The sequence below is a fragment of the Lathamus discolor genome, chromosome 2 (genome assembly GCF_037157495.1).
Source record: "Lathamus discolor isolate bLatDis1 chromosome 2, bLatDis1.hap1, whole genome shotgun sequence".
NCBI lineage: Eukaryota > Metazoa > Chordata > Aves > Psittaciformes > Psittacidae > Lathamus > Lathamus discolor.
This window is the reverse complement of record NC_088885.1, coordinates 36,267,304-36,293,362: the sequence shown is the minus strand read 5'-3', so window position 1 is coordinate 36,293,362 and position 26,059 is coordinate 36,267,304. Positions and strand designations below refer to the sequence as shown.

At 41.6% G+C, this 26,059-nt stretch overlaps 1 protein-coding gene across 6 annotated transcripts in view; it reads left to right on the top strand.

Moving 5' to 3' along the window:
- The first annotated feature begins 268 nt into the window (after positions 1-268).
- CDK14 (cyclin dependent kinase 14) overlaps positions 269-26,059 on the top strand; it is a 328,023-nt gene continuing 302,232 nt past the window's right edge. For 3 of the 6 annotated variants that reach the window (XR_010609906.1, XM_065666398.1, XM_065666399.1), the window contains exons 1-2: positions 5,103-5,697; positions 11,600-11,631. Coding sequence is in view for 4 of the 6 variants with exons in the window: in XM_065666398.1 (XP_065522470.1) it covers positions 5,607-5,697; positions 11,600-11,631 (123 nt within the window). In the remaining 2 variants the exon portion in view is untranslated. Of the gene's footprint in view, positions 373-5,100; positions 5,698-11,599; positions 11,632-26,059 lie in introns of those variants that run through there. The other 3 variants (XM_065666401.1, XM_065666403.1, XM_065666400.1) reach the window with 3 other exon arrangements.

Here is a 26,059-nt window from a genome sequence, read left to right as displayed (position 1 = left end):
TCTGATACATTTTCTTGGTGATTTTTTTCTCTCTGCTCTGTATCCTCAGTGTGTTTTCCCTCCATATGTGTGTACTAGGTCTGGCTGGGATGGAGTTAAATTCTGTTCATGGCAGCTCATACAGTGCTGTGTTTTAGATTTGTGACCAAAACAACGCTGATAACACCCTAATGTTCCAGCTATTGCTGGCGAGTGTTTGCACAGCATCAAGGACACCTCCACTTCTCACTCTGCCCAACCACAGAACAGACTGGGAGTGCACAAGAGATTGAGAGTAGACACCACCAGACAGATGACGCAAACTGTCCAAAGAGAAATTCCATGCCATGTAACAGCATGTACAGCAGTACAACAGAGAGGCACGGACTTGAGGTAAGTTAACTATCTTTTGCTCAGGAACAGGTTGGGCATCACTTTGCTGTGGGAAGTGGTGAGCGACTGCCTTTGTATCACTTGTTTATTGTTTTCTTTCTTTCTTCTGCTTCTCCTTTGCTTATAAAATTACCAACCCATGAGTTTTCTTCTGTTTGCTCTTCCTTTTCTCTTCTGTTCTCGGGGTGGGTGATGCGAACCAGCAGCTCTGCTGTGCTCAGCTATCTAGCGGGGTTAACCCACAACTCTGTGTCATGGCCAAACCAGAAAGAGCTCGTACTTCCCTAGAAATGAAAGTGTATTTGCATATGCCACAAGAAAGCTGCCTAACAGGGACAAGAACTACAAGCATCAAACTGAAAGATGCCATGTTCTACCTGTAGCCATTTCATCCCTGATGTGATGGTATAAAGAACAAAACAGCAAACAAGTGCCCCCACATGTTAGTATGTGAAATAAAGTGACCACGAGAGGGTACTAGAGATGTACAACCACATGTCGTTCATCAGGTCACCTCCAACCAGCAGCTGGCCATAGGGCACCAGGAAAACCAAGCTCTTCCTGTCACACCTTTGGAACCATGTGTGTGAGCCCTAACTTACCCCTTCCTATCCCATGGGGCAGGGTATGGCACAGCTGCCAGGCTGGAGAAGCAACATCTGAGGCTGTTTGCCCTCCATTCATCAGCAGGGATGCACAGAATGTCAACAGGGGAAATCTCCACGTTTCATAAAACCTGGGATTTAATAACAGTGACCAACAAGGCAATACATGATACGTCAGCTCCAAGAGCTTTTTGGGGGATCAAGTTATGATGCGGAGGTAGATTACACAGGTGCTATTCTGTTATTGCCAAAGTTTAATTCTTGCCACTAATGCATTTTGCTAGTAAAGCTTAAAGGTCATGTCCCTAAGGATATGGCATCATTTGTTAGCAGAGCGTGGTTTTCTCTTTGGATAACAGTCATCTTGGATTGAATATTAGTAGAGGACAAATGAAAGTGAGATTGTGGGGGTAGTGAGAGGAGGGGGAGTGTTATGTGGCTTTACATCCATCTTCATCACTGGAGGGTCACAAAAGGATTGCTGTGTTAACAAGCAACACGGCTCCCAGGACTCGGGTTCCAGATGCTGCAGCAGAGAGTCTGCCGCATCAAGGTGAGAAGACTGGCCTAACAGAGAACCTCTCCAGCCAGCGAGATTTATGAAGATCTAATTTATATTGGCAGCAGAAGGCCTGGCAGGACTGTGCTCTCCCTGGAGAAGCTATGCAACTTGTTTCGTCCCTGCAGAGAGCCTTGCTGCTCTCCTTGGGCAAGCCACTTGAGGCAAGGGCTTACTCTGCCCACATAACACTCCAAATCAACAGCATTAGCTACCTCTTCCACAAACACACACTGCTTGTTTATGTGCTCTTAAGGTTTCTGAAATTCAGACTCTTGGCCCAGGAATGTAACTTAAGTGTGCTGCCTTTCAAGAGCCCCTAAGGAGAAATGTTGAGGCGGGGGGGGGAACAAACACTGGGGTTAGCAAGAGCTCAGACCATATAAAATCACCCTGTAAAATCAACAGCAAGTGCCCTGAGACCTAGAGAGTGCACAGCTCCCCATCACACCCCGAGCCACCATCTGCACCACGCATCATGGATTTATTTTTTGTCATCTCATCTTACCCTGCAAGTAATGAATAGGGCAACCGTGGCTGCTCCATCTGCAGCAAGGAGGCTGCTGGTACACCCTGTGCTCCAGGCCCATGACCGCACTGCTTATAGCCTCAAACAGTATGTTCTTTTACACAATAATGAACAAACTGCCAGCTCTGCTGTCTCCCCTTCTTGAGAAATAACAAACCCAACCCACACCTCAGTAAGTAACATCTAAATGATGAGGCTCATCAGCATGGAGGCAAATGTTTCCTTGTTGTCCAACTTGCAAGTGATACCTTGCCAAATAATTTTTCTTGCACTTGATAATACTTATATTTGCAGAGTGATTCAGCATGACTCCGTAGCAGCAGCAGAGGTCAGGATTTGTAGTGAATTTGCACCAAAGCAAGGCAAGGAGATGCTGGGGTCATGAAGTAACTGCAAGCAGGTTTTTATTTAGGGTGTACCTTTGGGTAGTTGATGTCAGAAAAGACGCTGTAAATAAAGTGGCTGCTTTTTTTGTAATCCAGATGCCCCATTAAATGCAAACACGCTTTTTGGTAGAGGCTTGTGGAAGAAGGCAGCAAACAGCAATCTCATTGAGCATGTTTTTCTTGGTTTTCTTTTTTTTTTAATACCACAAATTACAAGACTAAAATATAAAAACAGAACTGAAAACCTGCCCCTACAAGGAAGTCAAATGTCAGCATCAGAATAGCTGCTATCTCTGTGGTTTGTTAATTGCTTGTTTCTGCTTTACTGGTTTCCTGAGATGGGTGATGGAAACAGAGAAGAAAAATAAGAACCACTAGCTTATGAGCTTAATCAAAGCTACAAAAGTGATTCCACATTCCTGAATTCAATGAATTTTCAACACTACTGCCCGTGGAAACAGAAGAGGGTTGGGTGGGGAAGAGAACAAAAAGGACTTAAACATAAATATTTATGTCAAGTAAAGACCACTGAGGGCAGAGTAACAAAACTGCAGTGTGCGGTTTGAGGATCTGTGCACAGCTTCAAGCTCGTCCTTCCTCTTAAGGGAAGTCTGTGTAACATCTTTGTTACACGGGTGTTGTACAGTTTTCAGAAGAGGAGGCCTGGGTTTCTCTCAGTGGCACCACAGTGATGATGAATTTAGGCAAAGTTTTCACCAATTTAAAAGACCCTGACATATGCTTGTAGATCAGTCCCAAGCAGCTACAAAGCCAGATGCTCATCAGAAATGCTAGGTTGCCTGTCCTTCTGTCAAAGAAAGCTGAACCCACCACTCTGGTAGCCTGGCAGAGGCTTGATCTCCACAAATGATATAGTGTATCTAGAAATAGGGGGGGAAATGGGAATATTGTTCCAAACTCACTAGGTGCTAGTATCTAGACTAATTCACTAGGTAAGACAACGTCTTATCAGTTAAGCATGGTTAATTACAGGTTCCTCAGAAGTGCTCAGAAATGATATCCCTAATTGCTGAAAGCAAGCTGCAGAATGAATTATAGCTGTGTTGGTACAAGTCTCAGCCAGGCAGCAGGGCATGAATAGCATGCACAGAAAGTGCAAAGGGCTCAAATACTGAACTCAGTTTCAGCTCCTGGACCAGAGTATTTTGCTTATGATGGTGGCATTTCCCTCTCCACTGAGAACAGGATTGCTCACCAATAGTAATGTCGGATTTTAAACAAAGATCAAACTATCAATTATTATTAAGGACTTAAATGTCATTTTTTTGCAGTGACTGAATAAAATACCCTTAAGTGGCTGTGTCCTTCCTCCCTTTCTCCTTCCAGCCCCTTGTCTGTTTCTTTGTAATTTTTATTTTTCCTCTTTTCCCCTGCATTGCTCTCTGCAACATTTCACTTCCCACCCTGTCTCAATTTCCTTCCATGGTATGACATAGCCAACATGAAAAATGCCATTTTAGCTCCTATTTCAAAGATGCTAACAGGGTCAATGTGATTCATACTTCTGAAAGCCTTTTTTATCACACTGTCTGTAGATTCAGGGGTTGTGCATAAGACATTTTACCAGCGTTTATTGTACCATTCCCCACTGCCTTGAATGTCACAAGAAACATGCATAAGGACCTTTCCAATTGAAACCATTCTATGATTCCCTGATACAGTAGATTATAGTAGATAATAGATTTCCACCTCGAGATGCTACATACTTGTCACCCCTCCTGCATTGCAGCAGAAAGGTTCAAACTCAGAGCTTAGAGTTGCAGATGGCTTGAACCCAGCTCACCTCAACACTTGTCCAGACAAATGTGCTTCCAAAATTGAGTTAACAACTCTTAGCTTGGACACCGCCTAATCCCAATAAATTGCATTAGCTAGCCTCATTAAAACCCAAGTTCATTTTAACTAGATAGCATGCACTGAAATACAATTGGAACCACACAAACCTGGGCTTTAAAATGTGCTACCCAACATAGATTGCTCTTGAAAAGTACCTACTTTCAGACTAGACATGGTCATCCATCTTGATGGGTTAAACTGATTTATTTTTCAGTAATGTTGGTTCAATTGAGTTAACAAGATCAAAAGCTCCCGACACTCATTAAGTTGCAGGCTAATGCACTCGAAGGCGTATTATCTGGCTGTGCTTTTGAGATGTAAGTGGAGTGGAGCCCAAGTTCCAGCTTGAAGGGCTGGGTGCGTACCTCCGGCAAGGTGCCCTTTGCCCACCAGCCTCACCACAGCTACCGGGGTGCAATCCCACCCAACACCCACCCAGAAACTGGGCCGGGAGGCGCCTTCTTCCACCACCAAACCCACACGGCTTAAACTGGCCTTCACAAGCCGCGGTCCAAGGGAGAGCAGGGGCCCCTACGCCGCCGGACACTGTGACTTCTGCCGGCTCGGAGGATAACGAAGCGCATCCCCACGAGACCGCGATGCAATAGCGTGGGGCACCGTCCGCCGGCGTGGACACGGTGTGCTCGTGGTACCGCAAGGGCTGTTCCCTGCTGTCCCGTCCTAACGGCTCCCGGCGAGTACCGCGACACGCCCGGGGACAGCCCGCGGCCTAAGCCTCCCCCCGCTGCCGCTCCTTCTGCTGCCCGTCTCACCCCGGCACCCGCCCGGGGAAGGGCGGGGCGACCGCGGCTGGGGCTGGGGGGCCCGCGGGGCCCGGTCCGCCGCCCGCCAGCGCGGGCTGGGCCGGCCGCCTCCCCCCCCGGCCCTCCCAGGCTCCTCCTCCTCCTTTCTCTAGCGCACCCTCCTCCCTTTCCTCCCTCCGCCGGTACCCGCAGCCTCTCGCCGGACTTTCCTTTCCCTCCTCTGTCTCCTCGGCGCTGCTGCCCCCCCACCCCGTACCCTTCTCGCCGCGTCGGGCTCCGCGGGGCCGCCTGGGGCAAGGCGGGCGGGACGGGGCTATGAGCCGGGCGGTGGTGGCGGGGAGTCGAGCAGCAGCCGCCGCGGCCGGAGCCTCCGCCGCGGCGTAGGGCTCCTTCCCCGGGCGGGACCAGGGCTCTCCCGCTGTGCCCGGCGGCGCGCCGGGATACGGGGGGAGCCCCGGCGCCGGTGCGAGGGGTGTCTCCCCCGGAGCCAGGGGAGCGGGGTGGCGGCTGGCGAGCAGGGGGTTCGCCCCCCCCATGTGTGACATGATCGACTCGCAGTCCGCCGAGAAGATCAGCAGGATGAAAAAGTTGCGGAGAACTTTATCGGAGAGCTTCGGCCGAATAGGTGAGTCCCGCACCGGGACCGGGACCCGGACTCGCACTGAGACCCCGGCGGCGCAGCCGGGCGGCAGGGGAGGGGTGTCCCGGCAGCGGCGGGGCGGTGGACTGAGCGCCGCCAGGCTGGATGCACCCGCTCCGGCCCCGAAAAAACATTCATTGGGACGAAATCTCGGGGAAAGAAGAGCTTTTTCCGGGCAGTGCTTGTGCAGACCAGGCAGCGCTGTACCGGCTGCGATGAAGTTAGCCCAAAATAGGCTAGAGAAAACAAACTGGAAATGAGAGTTGGCTCGCGTGCCTCCAGTGCCAAGGAGAAACCCTGGCAAAAAGCAGCGGTTATTTGCGTTTCGTTGCAGGTCTGATAATTTATTTTTTGTTCGGCCTGCGCGTTAAGTTGGGGCATGAGATGCTGAAGCAGATAACGGCGGCCCAGCGCTTTGGGCGGCCAGACAAAAGAGGTCTGCCTGTCTGTCATCAGCTGCGGACTCGGTCGTTCTTCTACTGATACATACACAGCACGGGAGGGAGTGGTACCGGCACGCTGCTGCCGGGCGGGTTGTGTCCCGGAATCGCCGCATTACGTTTGGTTTTGACACCGGTTTATTCTGCAGTTGAATTCGCTGCTGAGAACAATGGCAAAGAGTTCTGGTCTGCTCGGACTGGTGTTTCTCTTGTCTCTGGCACACTGTGCCGCTTAATTCACTGTTTAAAGCCTGAAGTCCCGCTGACAGCACCAATACGCTGCTGAGCAGGGGAGAAGGTGCCTCAGAGGAGGTGTGAGATACCAGAGGGCTGGCAGCAGTGCTGGAACGTCGGGAGCGGGACCAGCAGCCCCGGACCCCGCAGGCCCTCCGTGAGGGCCTTTCAACAGCCCTCGCCCATCCGTCATCCCACTGGGACGTTTTTCGTTACAGTCGGTCCTGCTGGCGGATGTGGGTCTGCTTTCCGAGCTGCTTTGTCCCAGTACGAGGATGTGAGGTGCCCGTGCTGCAGCTATGGGCTGTGTGGTATTGCATCCTCCCTCCACAGCCCTCCCAAGGAGGTGCCTTAAAGTAGTGGGCATTGCAATTTTTTACGTGTTGCGTGCGTTCAGTGTATGACCTTTAGCTTTCAAGGACTGCAAATTTAAGTGTAGGATAACGTTGGAAATCAGGTATCCTTTACTGTCCTAATGCAAGATTTGAAAAGCCTGAGAAAAGTTCCTTCCTATGTGTAAACCAGGGAGTTCCAAGGGTAAATGCAATGTTTCAATTGTGAAGTGAATGTCGGGTCTTGGTTATGAAGCTCTCTGTCCCCATATGAGAATAGCTTTCACCTATCATCAGTCTTAAACTTGCATTTAACTTTTATTTGATTAGGAAGAAAGAAGAAGCAGTCAGGTGTTTGGTCTGTTGCACGTCTGTATGTGTGTGTGTGTGGACACAGAGACACACAAGCCTGTGCAAAGGTTTTACTAATGGTAGAAGTCATTAACAAAGAAAATATTTTGAATGAGGATGCTGCTTTGTTGCAACCATGACAGCCCCCTTAGTGCCTGTTAGGGAGCAAGGCCCCTCTGGCTGGTAATTTCTGCACATTTTAGTTGGGTTGGCTTTGTTGGGTGATCATCTCTTTTTGTCATTTTTCATAAATTAAACAACCTTTTAACTTCCCTGGGAGCTTTGGCCTCATTTTAGGCACATAGATTGTTAGGTCTTCCAGCTCCTCCAGTTCTTTGTGCATGAGCACAGAAGTGTAGGAGTGTGGTCAGGTGCCTGGTTTGTTTGTTTGTTTGTGGTTGTTGTTTCGTGATTAAAACTCAGCTGCTACCAGTAGGACTGTTCCATTTTAGCTAGTGTAATATTTTCATCATCATTCTGGTCATTGCATTTCGAGCAAAAAGCCCTCTAATTTATCAGTGTGAGGTTTGAACATAGTCCACTCGCTGATACCTGAGCCACAGATAAGGCCAAGCAAAGCAAGAAACTTTTAACTTGCGTACCAGGAAATCCTCAGTTAAAACACATGCTGTATTTAACTCATACTGAAATGAGGGAGAGGAAACCGAAACCTCATTAGTAAAAGTCTTTCTGGGTATTTGTCATTCTGGTTTTAAAGCTCTTTTTGGAAGAGCAGGTTCCTTGGTGAGATCAGCAAATTACTAATTTAATATGTATGTAATCTGGAATTTTGTCAGTTATCTGCTGAGTTGTGATTTATAAATAACAATGATGATCTTTTAACTTTTCCCGTTTTGCTGTGATTCATGTGTTTCGTAAGTTTAAGCACACAATGTAGCATTATGAGCATAGTCATATAAATGGTACAAGAACAACATGGTGTTCAAATTGAATAATTAGCTAGTCAGACCTTCAGAAGGGAATATCTGATGGTCCTTCTTGAAATGTTCAGGCACTACTAGGCCTCCCCCCATCTTAGCAGTATTCCAGCTGCCAAATACGATTCTTCTGATACTGCAAGACTCCTTTATTTTGTTACCAACATTTATGTTAGTCTCTTGGATAAGAATGGTGGAAATGTATCCTAACTGTCATTGGTAGTGTTGTTTTTGCTAGGGTTTGCAGGTTGACACTCAATAAACTACCTTTGAGGCCACCTTCTCCCCACAAAGCAATCCTCTCTATTTGAGAGACTGTATCAGCAATGAATTCATAAGGTGATTTATTTATTTTACAGTGTGCCACAATATGTTAGGTAATGTTTGCACCTATTTCCTCAGCATCTTTAGATAAAACCAGCTTAGTTATCTCTTGGGCACAGGAGAGGGCCATAGGGTGCCAACAGCAGCCTCAAGTAGACTTGACCCATTTTCTTAACTGTGAACTGATGCTTTCCAGTGATTGTCAGAGGGTGATGAAGACCTGGCTCCTCCTGCAAGACTGTGATCTGTCCGTAGCTGTTGGAGCACCTACTACTGAAAATGTTTATTTTGCTAAGATGAAAGATGTGACATGTGAAACTATCCATCCCTGACCCTTTGTCCTGGTCATTTGCTTTGTGCTATCTGCAGCTCTGGTATGGCACCGTGGTGTACTGGAGGAAATGCATATGGCCTATGGTGCTAAACTGAAGTTTATATAATAGGGTTGCTTTTTACTGCAGAAGTTATGTGCTCATAGTTCTAGAAAAATGTTTTATCTTTGCAGCTAAGGCACCCTTTCCCCTTGCAGAAGGTTTCTGGTGTTTCAAAGAGCATATCTTTTAAAATTTAGCTCATCATAAAGAACTTTTATTACTAAGAATCTGAAAAATGTACAGAATCCTTTTTATTGATAGGTTTCTGGCAGCCTATCCATTTTTATACAAACATCCAAATTAGTTTAAAAATTCTGATTTCCATGCTTACATGCTGTGTTGTCCATTTAAATGAACACGAGTTTTAGAGATTCAGTTGACTCACTATTTATTTGAGTATTTAAACCTTTATTAGGTTTGGTTCTTAGTGTTACGCTTTGATAATTATGTAATTAAAATTAATAATAAGTAATTTTATAAAATTATCATAATCTTTTAGTTATGTAAGATGTTCTTGGCTAGGCATCTGTTGAAGTTCATAAAGTACCAAAGTCATATTTGAGATCTCTTCAGCTCACGTCACCATATAACTTCTGCTTTCTTATGCATTCTCTAGTTAAAAACTAACACCAAGGTAGGAATGAACTAAAAAAAGGAAGGAAGAAAAGAAAGAAAGAGAGAAAACATGGCTGAGATTACTCACAGTGCACTGAAATCAGTCTGTGGCCCTTCTGAGCATCCCTGGTCTTTGTTACTAGCTCCTCACTAATACAAAGGTTATCTCCACTCATCTCCTCTAATGTACACTCACATAGCTTGCATACCTGACATAATGAGAAGCTCATTTGTAAACAGTTTGTTTTTTTTTTTTTAAAGCTCAGCAAAGCTTTTTTTTTTTTTAACTGTTTAAGAAGAAAAGGATTGCTTTGATGAGAAAAAAATGTTTATAATACAATTTGTTGTATAAAATATGCTGCTTTGATGACTTCTTTAGAGGATGCTATGTAGTGAATTAGTTCAGAGTGAAGTTATTATTAAACAGAATCTGATTAAATAAGTGGCCAGAGCTCTTGTATTCTTATTTTTGGAGATTCCTAAAACCCCCCCTTTTTTTAGTCAAAGGTAGGAGTTACAGTAATGGCAAGCGAAAAATACACCATAGATCGCAGATACTTGTTTGTTGTTGTTCTGTTACACTGTAAATTTTGTTTGGTTATCTGTTGTTTGGCTGTTCCTGGAATGTTTCAATCATGTGGAAATCTTGTGTTTTGGTGAGGCAGAAAAGCTTGTCAGCATGCCCGTGGTGTGTCATATACTAATTTATAGCATGTATGTCACTGTGAACTGAAAGGTAAAGGAAAAGATTAAATGTGTGTTCTTAAACAGGGTTCCACAGACTGTCTTTTTGTCTGTCTTTCTCATTTAATTTCATTCCCATTCCATTTCATTCCATTTAACTTCATTTATTTTTTTAGTGTCTGGACTCATAATTCTGGGTCCTTGGGATTGGCAGTTTGAAAATGTTTTTGCCTGGTCTTCAAATCCATCAAAATACAGCTCATGATGGAAACGTACAATGTGTGCCTCAGATCTCCTCAGCAAAATCCCAGGGTTTGTTGTTTTGTAACTGAGCAGGAAATCTAGATAAGGATTTATAAAACAGTAATGATCAAAAATTTGAGGGAAGACATGTTTTGTGTTCCAAAGAAATGTGAATTTGAAAGTGGAGGAAGGCTGAACCAGCCCTGCTTTTCTGTATATGGAGAGCCAGGATTTCTTATTTGCTGCCAGTGGCAGAGGTTGTGGAGGTGCAGCACTTTTTGAAGGCAGAATAAGCATCTGAGAGAAAATAAACTGCTAGAGTCTCAATGTGCAACTGTGTTAGGTGCTTAAGTATTTATCTCCTGCAGAAATAAATGTGTTTTAAGTGTAAGAAACATTACACTGCTTAAGTGATGAAGAGGGAGCCTTCTGGGGCAGCACTGCATGAACTGTACGGTCATTCAGATGACCTCCTTCAAATTGCAGACCTTCATGATTTAAACTCAAAAGAAGCAGTGCAATCATCAATGCAATGGTTTGTCTTATTTTAGCTCTTCATGAGAAGTAAACAAAGAGCACTTTCAGGTCATGGTGTGCAGTACAGTCCCTGGCTGGTCTGGTTGTGATGTACAGAGAAAAGGAACCAGTCTGACACACTTCAGTGGAGATTTGGATAAATTAATTTTCTTTACATTACAATAAAGATACCCAGTGTGCTAAAGGAACCATTTTCATCAGCTTAATCTTTGCTTCAGAATTACTCATATCTTTGTTTTCTTGCTTTCCCACTTCACATGATTTCTGCACTGTTTTCCTCTTTCTTGTTTGTTGACTAATTGCTAGTTAACAGTGTAAGAAACTAAAAAACCTCTTCTGCTTTAGTATGTCATATTGTAGAAAAGAAAGAATGGGAAGAGAAAAAATAAAAAGAAAAAAGTGCGCTACAATGCATACTATTTCATGAAAGTTTGGTACTTGACAAGCTGAATACATGGTTGGGTGTTTATTATACTTTTCCTTTCTGTAGTTCAGTCAGGCTCTCCATAAAGTGGATTCCTGCTCACTAGGAATTAAAATAATAATAAAAAACCCTTGCGATCTCTTATTTCTTTAACCTGAGAGGATAACATTTTTCATAAATATGTAAATTTACTTTCTTGGAAACACACTGTGCAGTCCTACATTCAATTTACAGATTGAGATTTTGAGTTTAAAATTGTTATTCATGCCAGCCTGTTCTTTCCTATTATAACAGAAAAATGCTGCTCTGTTTTTTTTATGGTGCTAGTTACTTCATGCACATTGAAATGCAGTACAGATAACTATTTCTTTTTTTTTCTTTTGTTTTAAAGCCTTGAAGAAAGAAGATAGCAGCTTTGATGAGGTAGGTTAAATATGTTTGTACCTTATGTAGGCCAGGTGTGACTTAGTATTTCTCACTAAGTGCTAAAAGAAACCCATAGGTAGTAATGTTATAATGTGCATATGTGTTAATACATGCATATTGTTTGAACGTATTTTCATTTTCCAAATTACTTCCAGATGAATCTGTTGTTGAAGACTCTGAATGGGATGTTTGGGTTTTGTTGTTGGGTTTGGGTTTTTTTTTTTTGAATCTAATAAAACTGAATGTTTTATAAAAAGTGGTTGTTTAAAAGCATTCAATGCAGAGAAATGTTGCATGCAGAGAAAATACTTTATAGAACTTTACTCATGGTAATTCTTGTAATTGTAAGCACGGACTTAGTGAAATATATTAGTGAAAATACATCACTCTTGAGAGAACACCCTGTGTGAAGTGCTGCTGCATTGGTTTCTTGCTGGATATGTAAACCGAGAGATACTCTTCTTATGAAATAAAAGTAACCGAACAACACCACAAAAATAGCAGCTGGCTGTATTGGTAAAAGTGATACTTGATTATTCAGTGTAATCAGTTTGGGCTCCTGACCTATCTGTGATACGATTATGTGTTAATTTCTAAAATACATTGCTCACAATTTATGCTTGCTTTAACTTACGGTAGGCTTTGAGAGGTCCAGGTCAGAGCAGGTTTATGCAGGAAGAGGTGTAGGTCTTGGTGTGATGACCTGTCATGCTGTAGTCAATGCTTGCCTTGTGCTTCTCTTTGGCACCATAGCTTGAAGCAAGTGGTAGTATTTTCATGTGTTGATGTTACGCTTCTGGCATTTCTGCTTCCTTCTTCGTTGCATGCTGTAAGCTTAAATTCTTGGCTGATTACACTGAGATAACTGCTGTGTAATGCCAGATTCTAGAATAAATAAATTACGATGTCCTTGATTCTGGATCAAATCAGACTTCATCTCTTTCTAAACAGATCACACTGAGTTTCACACCCCTCTGCTCCTATTCAGTTTGTGTATATATATATATAAACTGAATATATATAAATTTAAATATAAATCTGTTTTGTGCTTTTCTGATGAGTGTTTCAAAGAGCAGTAAATTGGCTTGACCCTTCTCAGTTCTGGCGTGAAGGTCCTGGGGTCAGACTCTGTTTTCAGGAGCTCTCGTCAGATCACGCAATGGTCCTGACTATTGTGTTTCTCTTGTAACACTGGTAGAACTTGATTCCTCCCTGAAAGTTACGCTCTGCGAGTACATGGTTGATAGACTCTGAATTCTTGTTTTACAAATCCGTCTGTTTTTGTCCAGTACTTTCTTCTGAAGGCTGCAGTGCTTTATCTTTGCTAAAACCTACCCAGTAAGTACTTCGTATTAAATTTGATACAGAGTTTGGAACCATCTATTAAAAATGCTGTCTTACAAAGATACCAATTTTTACTGTCCCTTTCACTTACCCAGTATTATTTAGCTACAGGCTGTATATATTTTCTTTAAACCTGTCTTTCTGTTTGATCAGGAGACAACTTGAGCAAATTTGTATTTAAATTCAGGGGGTTGAGAGAAAGAATAATCTTCTGAATATGTTTTTAATGGAATCTGGCAGGTTGTTGATGTGAGCTACTGCAGAGGCAGTAAGAGAAGGCTAGTGGGAAGGGTACACAAAAGAATTTTCTTCTATCTCCCATAAATAGGGAAGAGCTTGATGTGATATTAGCATCAACAGGTTCCATAGTTTTAGATGACATTTATTCTAAGAAATAAAAGTGTTCTGAGATTTTATGTTGTCCTTGTTATCTCTTCAAACTCAACACAACAGTCTGTGGTGATTATCTAGGCTAGTGTAAATCAGAATGGGCTGTACCATGTATCACTTAATTCCTTTCTTTTCGAGCATCCTTCAAATCAGAAGATAGAACAGACTTTATTAACAACAGCATAGCTGATTGTAATGACACAAACTTCTAAGGGAGACAGACTCTGTGAGCAGGAGTGGGCACAGTTTTTGGCCTCAGGCGGCTATCCTGAAAACCACTGCTAAGACCATACCATGACAGGAAAAGATGTAGTCTTCTGACTAGTATATGCAGTATTGCTATACCAGGGATGCAGTTAGGAAGAGAGTTACGATGACAGTAAGTGGGAATATCAGATGAGACAGAGAGAGAGGAGGTAGTTGTCCAGACACTGTTTTACTTCAACTTTGTAAGTCTCCTATTATGGAAAATGATGTAGTCAACTATTGAAACAGACTGCATTTAACAAGCAGCATGTTCTCCCTGTACAGTTAATAAAAGGATACTCCTCTTATGGTGCCTAAAGATGCTGCATATCTCTTCTCATTGTGTGTTTCCCCTCTCCTGGAGGGAGGTTGGCCTGTGAAGTGGAGCTTGAGTAGTGTAGGAATTGTCACCTGTTTGTCTGCTGTTGTGTTGTTTAGATTGAATATTGAATGAAAAAACTATTCTGTAGATGCTGATGGTCTCTGCTTCAGTCCATGAGAACTCTGGAGCTAATTCATTTATATTCACTGGTAGCCTGTTTAACTTCTTAAGGTAACATCTTCCAGAGACTCGTGTGAAATAAAAGAGTAAGATACAGACCACTTTTTGTCTAGTCCTTAATTTAAAGCAGCAAAGTAATAATGTACTTTTTTTCCCTTTTGTCACACTGGTCACATTGTGGGAGCTGGAACATGGGCCTAGTCTGGTACCTACTGGAATCAGCAGGAAGATTTCAGTGGTTTTGGTGTTTTGTGGATTGGCTCCATCTATCTTGAAATATCATGACTGGGGGGGAGGCTGTTCTTTGCTGTTTTCACAATTAGTTTACATGAGTGGGAGGGAGTAAGGCATCTTCTCCTTCTGTCCTTAAATGTTGTTACCTTCTCTCTGAAGAGGGAAAACTGTAAAAAAACAAGAAGGAAAAAATAAAAAAAGAGCTGCCCTCCTTTTCAGAGCAACCTAAATTTCATTCTCTGAGTGTAGATTGTGGCACAGAAATCATCTGTTTCATTCTGTCAGGCAAAGAACTGGTTACCTACTCTGGATACCAAGATAGAAGATAAACACCTCTGAGGAGTAGTGCTACATGCAGAGTCATCTATAAAAAAACGTTTGGCCCTTGAGTGAACATTTTATTTGTGCTCCAGTAGTTTGTCAACATTTAGATTAATAACTTCCAACTATGCAGGATTGGCTTGATGTTTTTGGGCTGTTAGTGTAACAAGTGTCATCTCTGTCTTACAATGATGGAACTATTTTCTTTCTCACTGGCCTTGATCACATTCATTTAAGTAACACGTGGCTGAATGCAGCGTATTTGTTGGAATGACAGCCAGTGTTGATGATGTGACTAACCTCATTGCAAGGCTGTTAACCTGTTCTTTGGATAACTGCTTACTGTTATGATTTATTTCTAAATTATTGTCATTCAGTCGCAAGCTGTTGGTTCTTGTCATTCTGTTGTTAGTGGTTTCTCTAAGAACTTTTATATATATATGTGCACACTATATATGTTGATATATAATGAAATCAAAATGGAATAATCTTAGACTCAAAGTCAATATGAATTGCTGTGATTATTGCTTCTTACATGGTGAGTATTGCTGTTGTTTAGCTGTATTGTAGTGCTAATTTTATCCAATATCAAGAGCACCTTTTTTTTAAGACCACTGAACTTGGGAAATTAGGATAATGTGATTGTGCCTGCTTGTATACCTAATATTGATCACCTACTAACTTTGAAACTGGCCAACACTAGATGCCACCTAGATGCTTGATTAAAAAGCATGTGAGCTGGCTGAGTGATAGAGATAAGAATCTCTTCTGATGGAAAAGCTTGAATGGAAGTTCTTGGGAATATAGGAGAATCTGATTGGAGGTGTTACAAATACTCTGACCTCAGCAAAATCCTTAATAGTCATCTACTCTTATGTTCTGAATCTCCAGCTCTGCAGAAGCCAAATTTCATTTATTTCATTCATGGAATGACTTTTGTGTGTTTGAAGTGAAAGTGTGTGAAAGGGGAGGGAGTTTTGCCAAGTTAATACTTAATTCTGTAATGTGCTTGCTCTCACAGTCTCTTGTTCTTCTCCCTTCTCCATCCCTCCCCCACCCTTAAAGGCTACTCCCTCTGTGGGATGTTGTCATGAAAAATGTCTTGGTTTAAAGGACATCAGTCTCTGAAACAGAACTTGTGTGTTAGAGAATTTGAAGACTTAAAGGGAAGGGTGTAGTTGGAAAAAAGTAGACCTCTGTAAAGAATGAACAAGAGGCATTTGAATGCAGTAATGCAGGAGGCATCTAATACATTAAATAAAACCTGTGGGGTTTTTTTTTTAAGAGTTTTATTTGTAGTAAGTTGCTTGAGGGAGAAGTGCATATAGGAAGTATAACTATGGAGCTATATGTTTACCTTCTTCCCTTGCGGGAGAGGATCTGCATTATGGCAGATGGAGGAGATACCTAGCCATCATGACAGACAGTGTTACATTTTGTAGGATCTTGGAATAAACATTGATTATTTCACTCCTGGAAGACTTAACAACTGGGTTTGGAGTGTGACAGACTTCGGGAAAAGCCTGTGATACAGAGGATTTTGGAAGACTGCTTGTTGTCTCTCTCCTTCTGGGGGGATTGATCTAGATACAGTAAAATCATTACAAGCCATTGCTGAGCTGTCTGCTTTTTGATTACTTTGTTTATATTTAAAAACCGGGAGACTGGTGACTACTGAACTGCTTTATGTTGTGATGCGTGGTATAGTGACAGGATTTCCAGAGAAGTGGTTATGGGTAATATTTACAAATTGTCTGAATATCTTTGGGTTGGGTCTGTTACTAGTGCTGAGAAAGTGGGTTTGATTTAGGATATGTGATGACTTTGGTGCAGTTCTCAACTGCTCAACACTGGGACAAGCTGGTAGCGTGTAGCTGTCAGTGGTGATGTGTAACTGAAGGCTGTTGAGAAAGAGATATTAGAAGTAATGCTAGAAAAATAAAAAGCCTGAAACTGAATTGGGAAAACAAACAGAAGAATAGGTGTCAAAGTAGTTTCTAAATAATACCAGGGAACTGGGTCAGAAAATCTTCATCTGGTGGTATAAGTTACTTTACCAAATGTGTACAAAGGTAGTTCAGGTATCTTGAGAAATGGGTCTGCTCAGATGGATGTCACAAAGTAATTTTCAGCTGCTTAAAGGGAAGAATTGTTTCCTCTAGATGAGAACTGGTAATGCTGTTAGCAAATGTGGTTCAGGTGAGTTTGATAATGAAGAGCATGGATGTAAGAGAGCAAATACTGCCATTCTGCTGGAGTGTGGCAGGTTCTTACTGGATCAGCTGTGGGACACCTGTGCCTTTCATTGGTCTGTAAAAATGTGTAGCTTCCGAAGGCTTAAAAAACCCCAACCCTTGCACAGTCTTCCTTAATTTCTAGAAAATTCTCAGTAGTTATAGGATGATTAGGGATTCCTGTCACTTCCTTGCTGTGTTGCATGTGGAGGAAAGTTGATTTCTGGAAGACATGAGGTCTAACTGACTGCAGTGTGAGCTAAGTAATCGAGAAGTGGCAGGAAAGCCAGCAAGAAAAATTGACTGTGAAATGACTGCTCTGTTGTGTCCGGTTTCAAGGCTTTGAAACAAAATCTGAGAACATGTGGAAGGTTTTGAGATTTACTTGGCAGTGACTTTTTACTCATTCAAACACAAATTGTTCTTAACTTGGGGGAATAAACCTGGGCTTTAGGAGACCAAAATTTGAGAACCTTTCTGTTGTGATTGGGGATTTTTTTGCCCCAGCCACTGATGTGTCCAGTTGTGCATTCAGCTTTCCATGTTCAGTGGCAGTGCATCCATTTACTTTTTCAGAAAGTGTCCATTATTTTCAAAGAAGAAACTGTGAAACTGCTTACTCCGCTTCCCTGCCCTCTGCTATACACACGGGATGAAAGAAGGGTTCATGTTACTCATTAATATGTATGTGTCTCTTGCTTAATTTTTCTTTGAAAATGGATGGAGTAGAACTTGGTCTGAGTCCCTGTCCACGGCAATGACTTATGAGGATCTGGCCGAAACACTGAAATATAAAGCTTTATTCTGCTCTGCAGACAAGTGTTTTAGCTATCAGAGAAGCATTGCAAAATGAAGATTAATTTCCAGGCTTACTTCCCTCATTTGTACATGTGTATTTTTGTATCTGATGTTTCTTTTGATCAGATGAGAGAATATATGCATTCCAGATATATAGAGTCTGAATGCAAGCTATTATTATTTTGATGAAGTATGTTTATGTGTGCATCCCACTGTTTATGTTCTCAGGATCTATGAGATATATTAATTTATTGGTAGATTGAGTAACAAAACACAGTATGCTACATATTGGTTCAGTAGCTTCTTGGTCTTGCTGGGCAATCTTCTGGTTGTGAAGCAAGAAATATTCATGTGACTTCCTTAATAGGTCTGTCTCTTCCATCTTCTTTGTACTTAGACTTTATTGCCTTTTTTCTTCTTCTTCCAAGCTACAGTAGTAATGGACATATGACTGTATTTAAATCTTCTTCTCATAAAAGGACTGAAAGAAAATAATTTGTCTACTTCTTAGCTTTCCTGAGAAATTCTGCATGTGAAATTCTCACCTGCTGTGTGTCACAATATCCCTGACAACCATATATTTGCAGGATCCTATCCACAGTAATCAAGGTTCTGAGTCAATTGACATCTCTTGCTGTTTATTAGGAGGGGATAATAAAAGGAGATTGCAGGATATGACTAGTTTATTTAAACGAAATAGATTTTATGTGCATAAAACAATGTCATCTTGATGATATTAAGGCCTAAAGAAATTGTCATTGCCTTATACCTCTTTCTCTATATATTCTTGATTCTTTTAATCTATTTTCCTTTCTATCTAAACTTTCTACTTCAGTGCCAGTTGAGTCACAGTCCTGCTAGTACTTTTTTGTTCTTTTCAGGTATGGCAATTCTCCTCAACAAGTTTGAAAATTCAGACTTCAGTATTACAGGTTATTTAAATGTGAAATACTGACAGTAATTCACTAAGAGTGAATGCTGCTGAAAACTTAGTGGCTTTGCTTACGTCATTTATCATTAAGACAGCACATAGTGCATTTTCACCAATTCCAAATAACTAACTTTTAGTGAGAGTGAAATTAATTTCTTGTTAGCAGTGGTTCTTATTTGTATGCAGTAGCACTCAGCAGTATTTTGTTTTAGTGGATCTTTGTCTTCCTTTTCCTCCACTGAAACTGCACAGTCAGACTCAGGCACAGGTTGCGGTCATGGTGATCCTGAAACTGTACCTGAGGCTGTCTTCATGCTGTTCTTGAACTTGTTTCCTGACTTCGATTTTGAAAATTAAACACTCCGAAGGAATTTGTTTGAGGTCACTTGCTGTGATTTGTTAGGTCAGATATGCCCTTCATCTTTGAAATCTGGGAGACTTTCTGTTATCCCAAGTATGTTGCAAGAAGTAGCGCAGAGGCTCGAATGCGTATTTTGGTTCGTGTTATTTTTCTTAAATTAATTCCCTCTTGGTTGAAGCCTTTTCCCTCAGTGTATTGTCAGGCAGTTACAGAAAGGAATTGGAAGGAGAATGTACTGAAATTCATATAGAACTTGACCAGTGTCCCCTTATTTTTATCTCCATTAACATACATTGATTGTTGCTTTCTAACAGAGAAAAGTGATTTTCACATAATTTTTTGTAAGTCCTTTTGTTAAATTTGATTGTGTGGGTTTGTTTTTTGTTTGTTTTGTTTGTTTGGGTTTTTTTTGTTGTTTTTTTTTAAACCAGCCACATACACATTCCCCTGTCCCCCCCATGGGATTGAGTTTTCCAGGTTCTTCTGTATCTTTTGGAACAGCTTGTCCTCTTTTATAATAGCTTCTGGTTTTATTTTAATTAATTTTCCTTTATGCAGTATGGTGACAAAAATTGCGCTGTAGTCCAACTATGGGGTCAGTAGTTGTCAGTTAACTCTTAGGCACAGATACAGTTCTTTGATTTCTTATTTTTTTTCCTGCTTCGTGACTGTTTTAATATATAGCTTACTCTCAGTGTTATTATCTGTACTTACCTTCTATCTTTCTTCTGTTTGTCTTGTTCTTAAGCTGATACTGTTTCCTCCTCTGCAGTGACAAGGATGCTGCTGAAATCCTTGCCAGTTGTGGAGGCAGCTGGAGGGAGCATGGGAGTGCAGCCGGGGTGGGAGCTTATGTCCCAAATGGAGTGGGCAGGGAGAGAAGGCAGCACTTGTGGGCTTGCTGGGGCTGCCAAACACTGGCAGAAGCGATGGAAAATACAGTTTGGTGGCTTTTATTGATTTATGGGCCTTCTAAACAGCCAGACTTATTAAATGATCTCCAACCTGCTCTGCTTTGCTGATGCCAATTTCTAATGCAGTTTTACTGTTAAAATAGCAATCTATGCTTGCTCAGAAAAAATCAGTTTTTTTAGCTTACCCATGTGAGGAATGATGCTGGTTCCATTTGTCAGATTCATTATCATTCTTACCATGCCTTGGCTTATTTTGATGTGGGAAGTCTCTCATGACTGTAGGTTTGCTTGAGTTTGGAAGGGAAAAAGGTGGTTTTTTTTTTTTTTTTTTTTAAAGTGGGGGTGGGGCAAGGGGGAAGCAGAAAAAAAAAAAAAAATCAGTGATTTATTTTGGCTCCTCATGTGCAGAAACCAGATAGAAACAGGATGTTTGTTCCAGGCATCTCCTGCTGACCCTGGAGATGCACAGAATTCCAGAAACTAGAAGACAGCATCTGGATAAATACTTGAGTTTTTTTTTTTAGTTAGCTAGATATTAGTGTGGTATGGCTTAGTTAAACGTGATGTGTCTGGTCAGCATCAAATCATGACAAGCTCAGAGAGATGAAGTGGTATGCCTAATTTGTTTGCCCTTCAAAAAGGCATGCTGTAGCGCTCCAAGACTTCTGTTCAAATTAGTGGAAAAATGGGATTTTTATCTTTGAAAGTGAGTTTGCAGTAACTAAGCAGGGAATGAGTTAGACTGTATACTTTTTATACCTCAAGAACAGGTCTTTTCAGTGGTGAGAAGACTTAGGTGTGCTTTTTATATGGACGTTAAGATAATGGGTTCAAACTATGAGCTTTAACGAAGTGATGATGTTCAACAAAATGCTATTTCAAAAGTAAAGAATTGAAGTTACTGTTATGAAAAAAAGTTGTAACATACTTGAACAAATACTGTCAGAGAACCTGGGACTCTTCCTGGAAGTTGGTTTTTCTGCATGAATTTCAGCAAAGTTCTAATTGAGATGCTCTGATAGGTTTATTGCCAGCACTAATTACTTAATTATTCCAGGAGTGGAATGGAAATGATGTATGTTTTTACAGTAAAGGTGAATTTTCATTTTGGTGTCACCAGTTAAGCTTCAGAGAGGACACCTGTGTGAATCTATTCTGCCAGTAGTATCTGGCAGAGTTCGTAAGTATGTTTCATACTCCCAGATGAGTGAGTCCAAGAAGTGATTTCAAGAGGCTGCTGTGGGGTTCGGTGGTGATGCAAGACTTCAGAGCAGATGTTGTACTCTGAGTGGAATCTCATCTTGGAAACCTATGGGTTTATTTTATTGTTAAAGTTTGGAAGAATGCCATGGATATCTTCCTTCCTCAATTTCTATCTCTTGTGAAAAAATGCAGAGAGGAGGCCTCTTGGAGAGGAAGGCAAAAAGTGGAAAATGGAATTCTTTTTTCTTTTGCCAAAGAACATAGATGGAGTTGGAGCTATTCAGTGGGGATATGTTAATTATACTCTGAGTTTGCTTCTTAGCCTTTTTCAGAATTTCAGATGTAGATAATAAGTCAGGAAGAAGTTTAGACTGAACTTTCATGAGTCAGAACCTCACTGTTTTACCACAGGACCGCATAATTTGCATTCCTGATCTGTCAGTAACAGTATGAGCCACTCTGAGACAGTGATATCCAGTGTCACCCACCACAGCCTTTAACATGAAATTCCACTTAGGGAAAAAAAAAAGAGGTTTGATCTCTTAAGTACATGCAACACTGTTTTTTAAAGCTTATTGTGCTGGGGGCACACCAGCTTTTCAGAACAGGACCTGAGGGTCCTGCTGGACACCAGCTTGAGCATAGGATAGCCATTGCAAAGGTGGCTAATGGTGTCTTGGGCTGCATTAGCAGTGTTGCCTCACTTGACCTGCTGGCAGTCCTTCCCTCCCCTTAGCACTGGTGATGCCACACCTGCATCATTGTGTTTGGTTCTGGGCTTCTCAGTACAAGAGAGACATGGATGTAATGGAGGGAGTACAGGCGAAAGCACTAATTTGATTAAGGGACTGGAACATCTCTCCTATAAGGAAAGGCTGAGAGAGCTGGGACTGTTTAGCCTGGAGAAGAGAAGGCTCAGGAGGATGTTACCAGTGTCTGTAATTGCCTGAAGGGAGGATGTACAGTAGACAGTCAGGCTCTTTCCAGTAGTATCCGGTGACAGGACCGTGGGCAGTGGACACCAACTGAAACACAGCAAACTGAGAACCTCTGAACATAAGGAAACATGTTCTTACTGTGGGGGTGATCAAGCACTGCCACAAGCTGCCCGATAAGGTTGTGGAGGTACTCAGAAGCCATCCAGACAACTACCCATCCTGTGCAACATGATTTAGGTGGCCCAGCATGAGCAGGTGGATTGGACCAGATGACCTGCAGAGGTGCCTTTCAACCTCCACCATTCTGTGATTCATTAATTTTATTACAGGCTTCGTCTTTCCTTCTGCCATCTGTTTGAAGCTTTTTGCATTGCTTGCGTCACAAGCAATTGACTTACTGTTAGTTTTGTCATATATGAACACCAATAACATTTTAAGTGTTTCTGTTAGGTGAGGTGATTTGCTTCATGTGTAATTCCATACTGTAAGTCCATTGCAAATAATTGTGGTCCAAGTTCTGTAAAGACTGTAAAAGGTACTGTTTCAAACCACTTATTTATAAAAGAAGAAATGCATAAGAAATCCAAATGTGAAGATTCTCTAGAAACATCTGTAATAAAAAGCTTGTCTTTAGCAGTTCGTTCCTATCCACCGCTTATCTGCCAAAGACACCTCTGGAGGAGTCTTTCCCTCCTTGAACCCCCTTGGTACTCTGGAGCAAATAACACAGAGCTTTTTTTTTGCCAGGGTTTGAATTTTTTCCTCTTGCAGAAATCTGTAATTTTAACTCTTATCTCTTGTTTCCATGAGGATTTTTTTTTTTTTTTTTGAAAAGGGGCTCTTGTGCTTTTTGTTTTCATTGATACACATAGAATCATAGAATAGTTAGGGTTGGAAAGGACCTCAAGATCATCTAGTTCCAACCCCCCTGCCATGGACAGGGACACCTCACACTAAACCATCCCACACAAGGCTTCATCCAACCTGGCCTTGAGCACCACCAGGGATGGAGCATTCACAACTTCCCTGGGCAGCCCATTCCAGTGCCTCACCACCCTAACAGGAAAGAATTTCCTCCTTATATCCAATCTAAACTTCCCCTGTTTAAGTTTTAACCCATTACACTTGTTCTGTCACTGCAGTCCCTAATGAAGAGTCCCTCCCCAGCATCCCTATAGGCCCCCTTCAGGTACTGGAAGGCTGCTATGAGGTCCCCACGCAGCCTTCTCTGCTCCAGGCTGAACAGCCCCAACTTTCTCAGCCTAGAAATAAACATAATGTGTGTTTAAGCTTCTCCCTTCCCTGCTCTTCCATAAGGTTTCAAAAGCAAGAGGCTCTGAGAGTAACCTGTAGATGGAAATCACCTGTATTTGCCCTACATCCAGCCCTACATGCTTCCAACAGAAATAAAGCTTCTTTTGCCTGGAATTACTCCTTTGTAGCAAACTTGTGCAGCCATTTAAGGCCTCTTGATTAATTTATCTGGAAAGAGGAAACTTTGCTGCCAAAAGCACGAGAACAAAAGTAAGCTTTGTCAAATGGAGGAAATTCAGCACCATGTGTTGTTTTCCCTTTTTAAAGGACAGTAGTAAAGTTGGGAGAATTTGAGAAAAGTGAAGAACTTCATTATTTTTGTACCTTGATTCGTAATTTTTTTAGGAAGTGTGCGTCAGCGGGGGAGATACTGATTTTAACATGTGGTTCTTCCTCATGGGGGAATATCCCATGACTCTTACTATCTGCCATGTGTGTTTATTTTCCTTGGTTTTCTTATTGAGTTATTCTTTAGGTATGTTTTAACCTCTTCCCATGGAGTTGTGTGGAGCAAGTCCAGGCTAGTTGAAACCTCTCAATTCTTGATCTAAAGTGTAGCCTTTAAGTGCTTCTTATGGTGAATTGCTCTGCTTATGGGCTTGTTCCTGAAATGTTTCCAGTTCTGGAACTGGCATTAGCATTAAGAAATGCATGTGGAAAAAATAGCTGGGGACCCAGACTCTAACTAGAATTACTCATCTCATCTTATTAGTTGTCAATAGGACTCCTGGTTGTAATTCTGTCTTTAACATTTTTGGGTCTAACACTAGATTTCTCAGAGAGTCTGTGAGTTGATTATGATAATATTGCTATATTCTTAATGTGAAAAGGCTATGTTGTACCTATAATTTTTTTGCTTATGCATAAAGCTGCAGTGAACACAAATGAAGTATGGCTGAATGACTTCTGCTTTTGAAAGTATTTATTTCCGTTTTCTGCAAAAGATTGGCACATGATTGGCGTTACCCCTTTTTTTACACGAAGTTTACCCTTTCCTTTAAGGGGTAATCTGCCTTATATTAGCTTGTATTTGTGTGGAATTGCCCTCTAAGTACTCTTATTGTGGAGTAGGTGCTATTTTGTGATAGCAGGACAGGGTGTATCTTGTAAAATCATTCATGCAGCTCTGTCCTGAGCACCAAATTTCTTCACTACAAGAGGTCAAAAGATTGTGCTCATTATGGTAAGAAATAGTACCTGTAGGCTCCTGCTTGATCAAACTTGGGGATACTTTAAAACTGGGCCATAATTAATTGTGCAGTAAGCCAAAATTATTATTAATTTCTGTTTGTAAGAGAAGAGACTAAATTACGTTCATTCTCATTGTACAGTTTTGAAAAAGAAAAATATGCATTAATAAACAACATGTCCGTAATTAATTAATGATCCCCTGGAGATGGTTTGCTCCCAGATGAGCTAATTACTGTGTAAAATACTAAAAAATTAATCCCGAAGCACATAATGAAAAATAAGCTATGGGTTAGTGAATTGTGGTGATACAAGCTGATTTTTTTATTCGGCTTAATGGCTAAAGTTAACAACTGAGACAAAAGCAGAACAAAACTCGAGTGTTGAGGTGCGTTTTGGCGTTTCAGATTAATGAGCTTTGTGCTGTGCCACTACTGTCATCAAGCTCTGACTAGAATTAGTATGAGCTCTAAACCTATTGTTTACTCTGGATTGATTTGAACCATAGTATTGATTACTTTTAATTGTCAATAATGTTTTTTATTATATAATATTATAGAATAATAATATAATAGTCTATAATTTTATTTTTTATTTAAATGTTTTAATTTATTTTTCTTTATTATTATTTTTATGACTATATTTAGGAAGGTGTAGGCCGGCCTTAAATATTGGAGTCCTCAAATTTGTCCTCAAATTTGTCATTCCCTACCTTTTCTGTTATCCCTCTTTAATCTTTTGCTGTGTCTTATTTTTCTCCCTTTTCAGATAGTGTCGTGGTTTAAACCCAGCCACACAGCTTGTCCACTCACTCCCCCCCACCTTTCTCCCTCTTTCTTTCCTTCCCCCCCCCCTTCCCTGCTCCTGGAGGGATGGGGGGGGGAGAATCGAGAGAATGTAACTCTCACGGGTTGAGATAAGAGCAGCCCAGTAACTAAGGTATAACACAAATCACTACTGCTACCACCAATGATAGTAATGATAAGAGAAAATAACAAGGGAGGAGAATACAATACTACCCGCTGAAATGAGTCCGACCCCCGGAAGAGAGCCCGTGCCCTTCTGGGTAACTCCCAGTTACCTCCCTGGGCATGACGTGCTGTGGTATGGAATACCTCTTTGGCTAGCTTGGGTCAGGTGTCCTGTCTCTGCTTCCTCCCGGCATCCCCCCGTCCCTGGCAGAGCATGGGACTCACAGAGTCCTTGGTCAGAGTAAACATTACTTAGCAACAACTGAAAACATTGGTGTCATCAGCTCTGTTCCCAGGCTGAAAGTCAAAACCACAGCGCTGCACCAGCTACTGAGAAGGAGAAAAACTGACTGCTACTGATAAACCCAGGAGAGATAGACATTTAGATCTATTGAATATAGATGAATATGAAAATACATTTTAGAAACCTACTATTCTTGTAGATGGGTTCAGCAGTTTAAGTGCCTTTTAATAAACGGGTCACCATGCATTTCTTAGTTGGTTTCATATTATTGGCAATTGAAGTAGATTTTAGT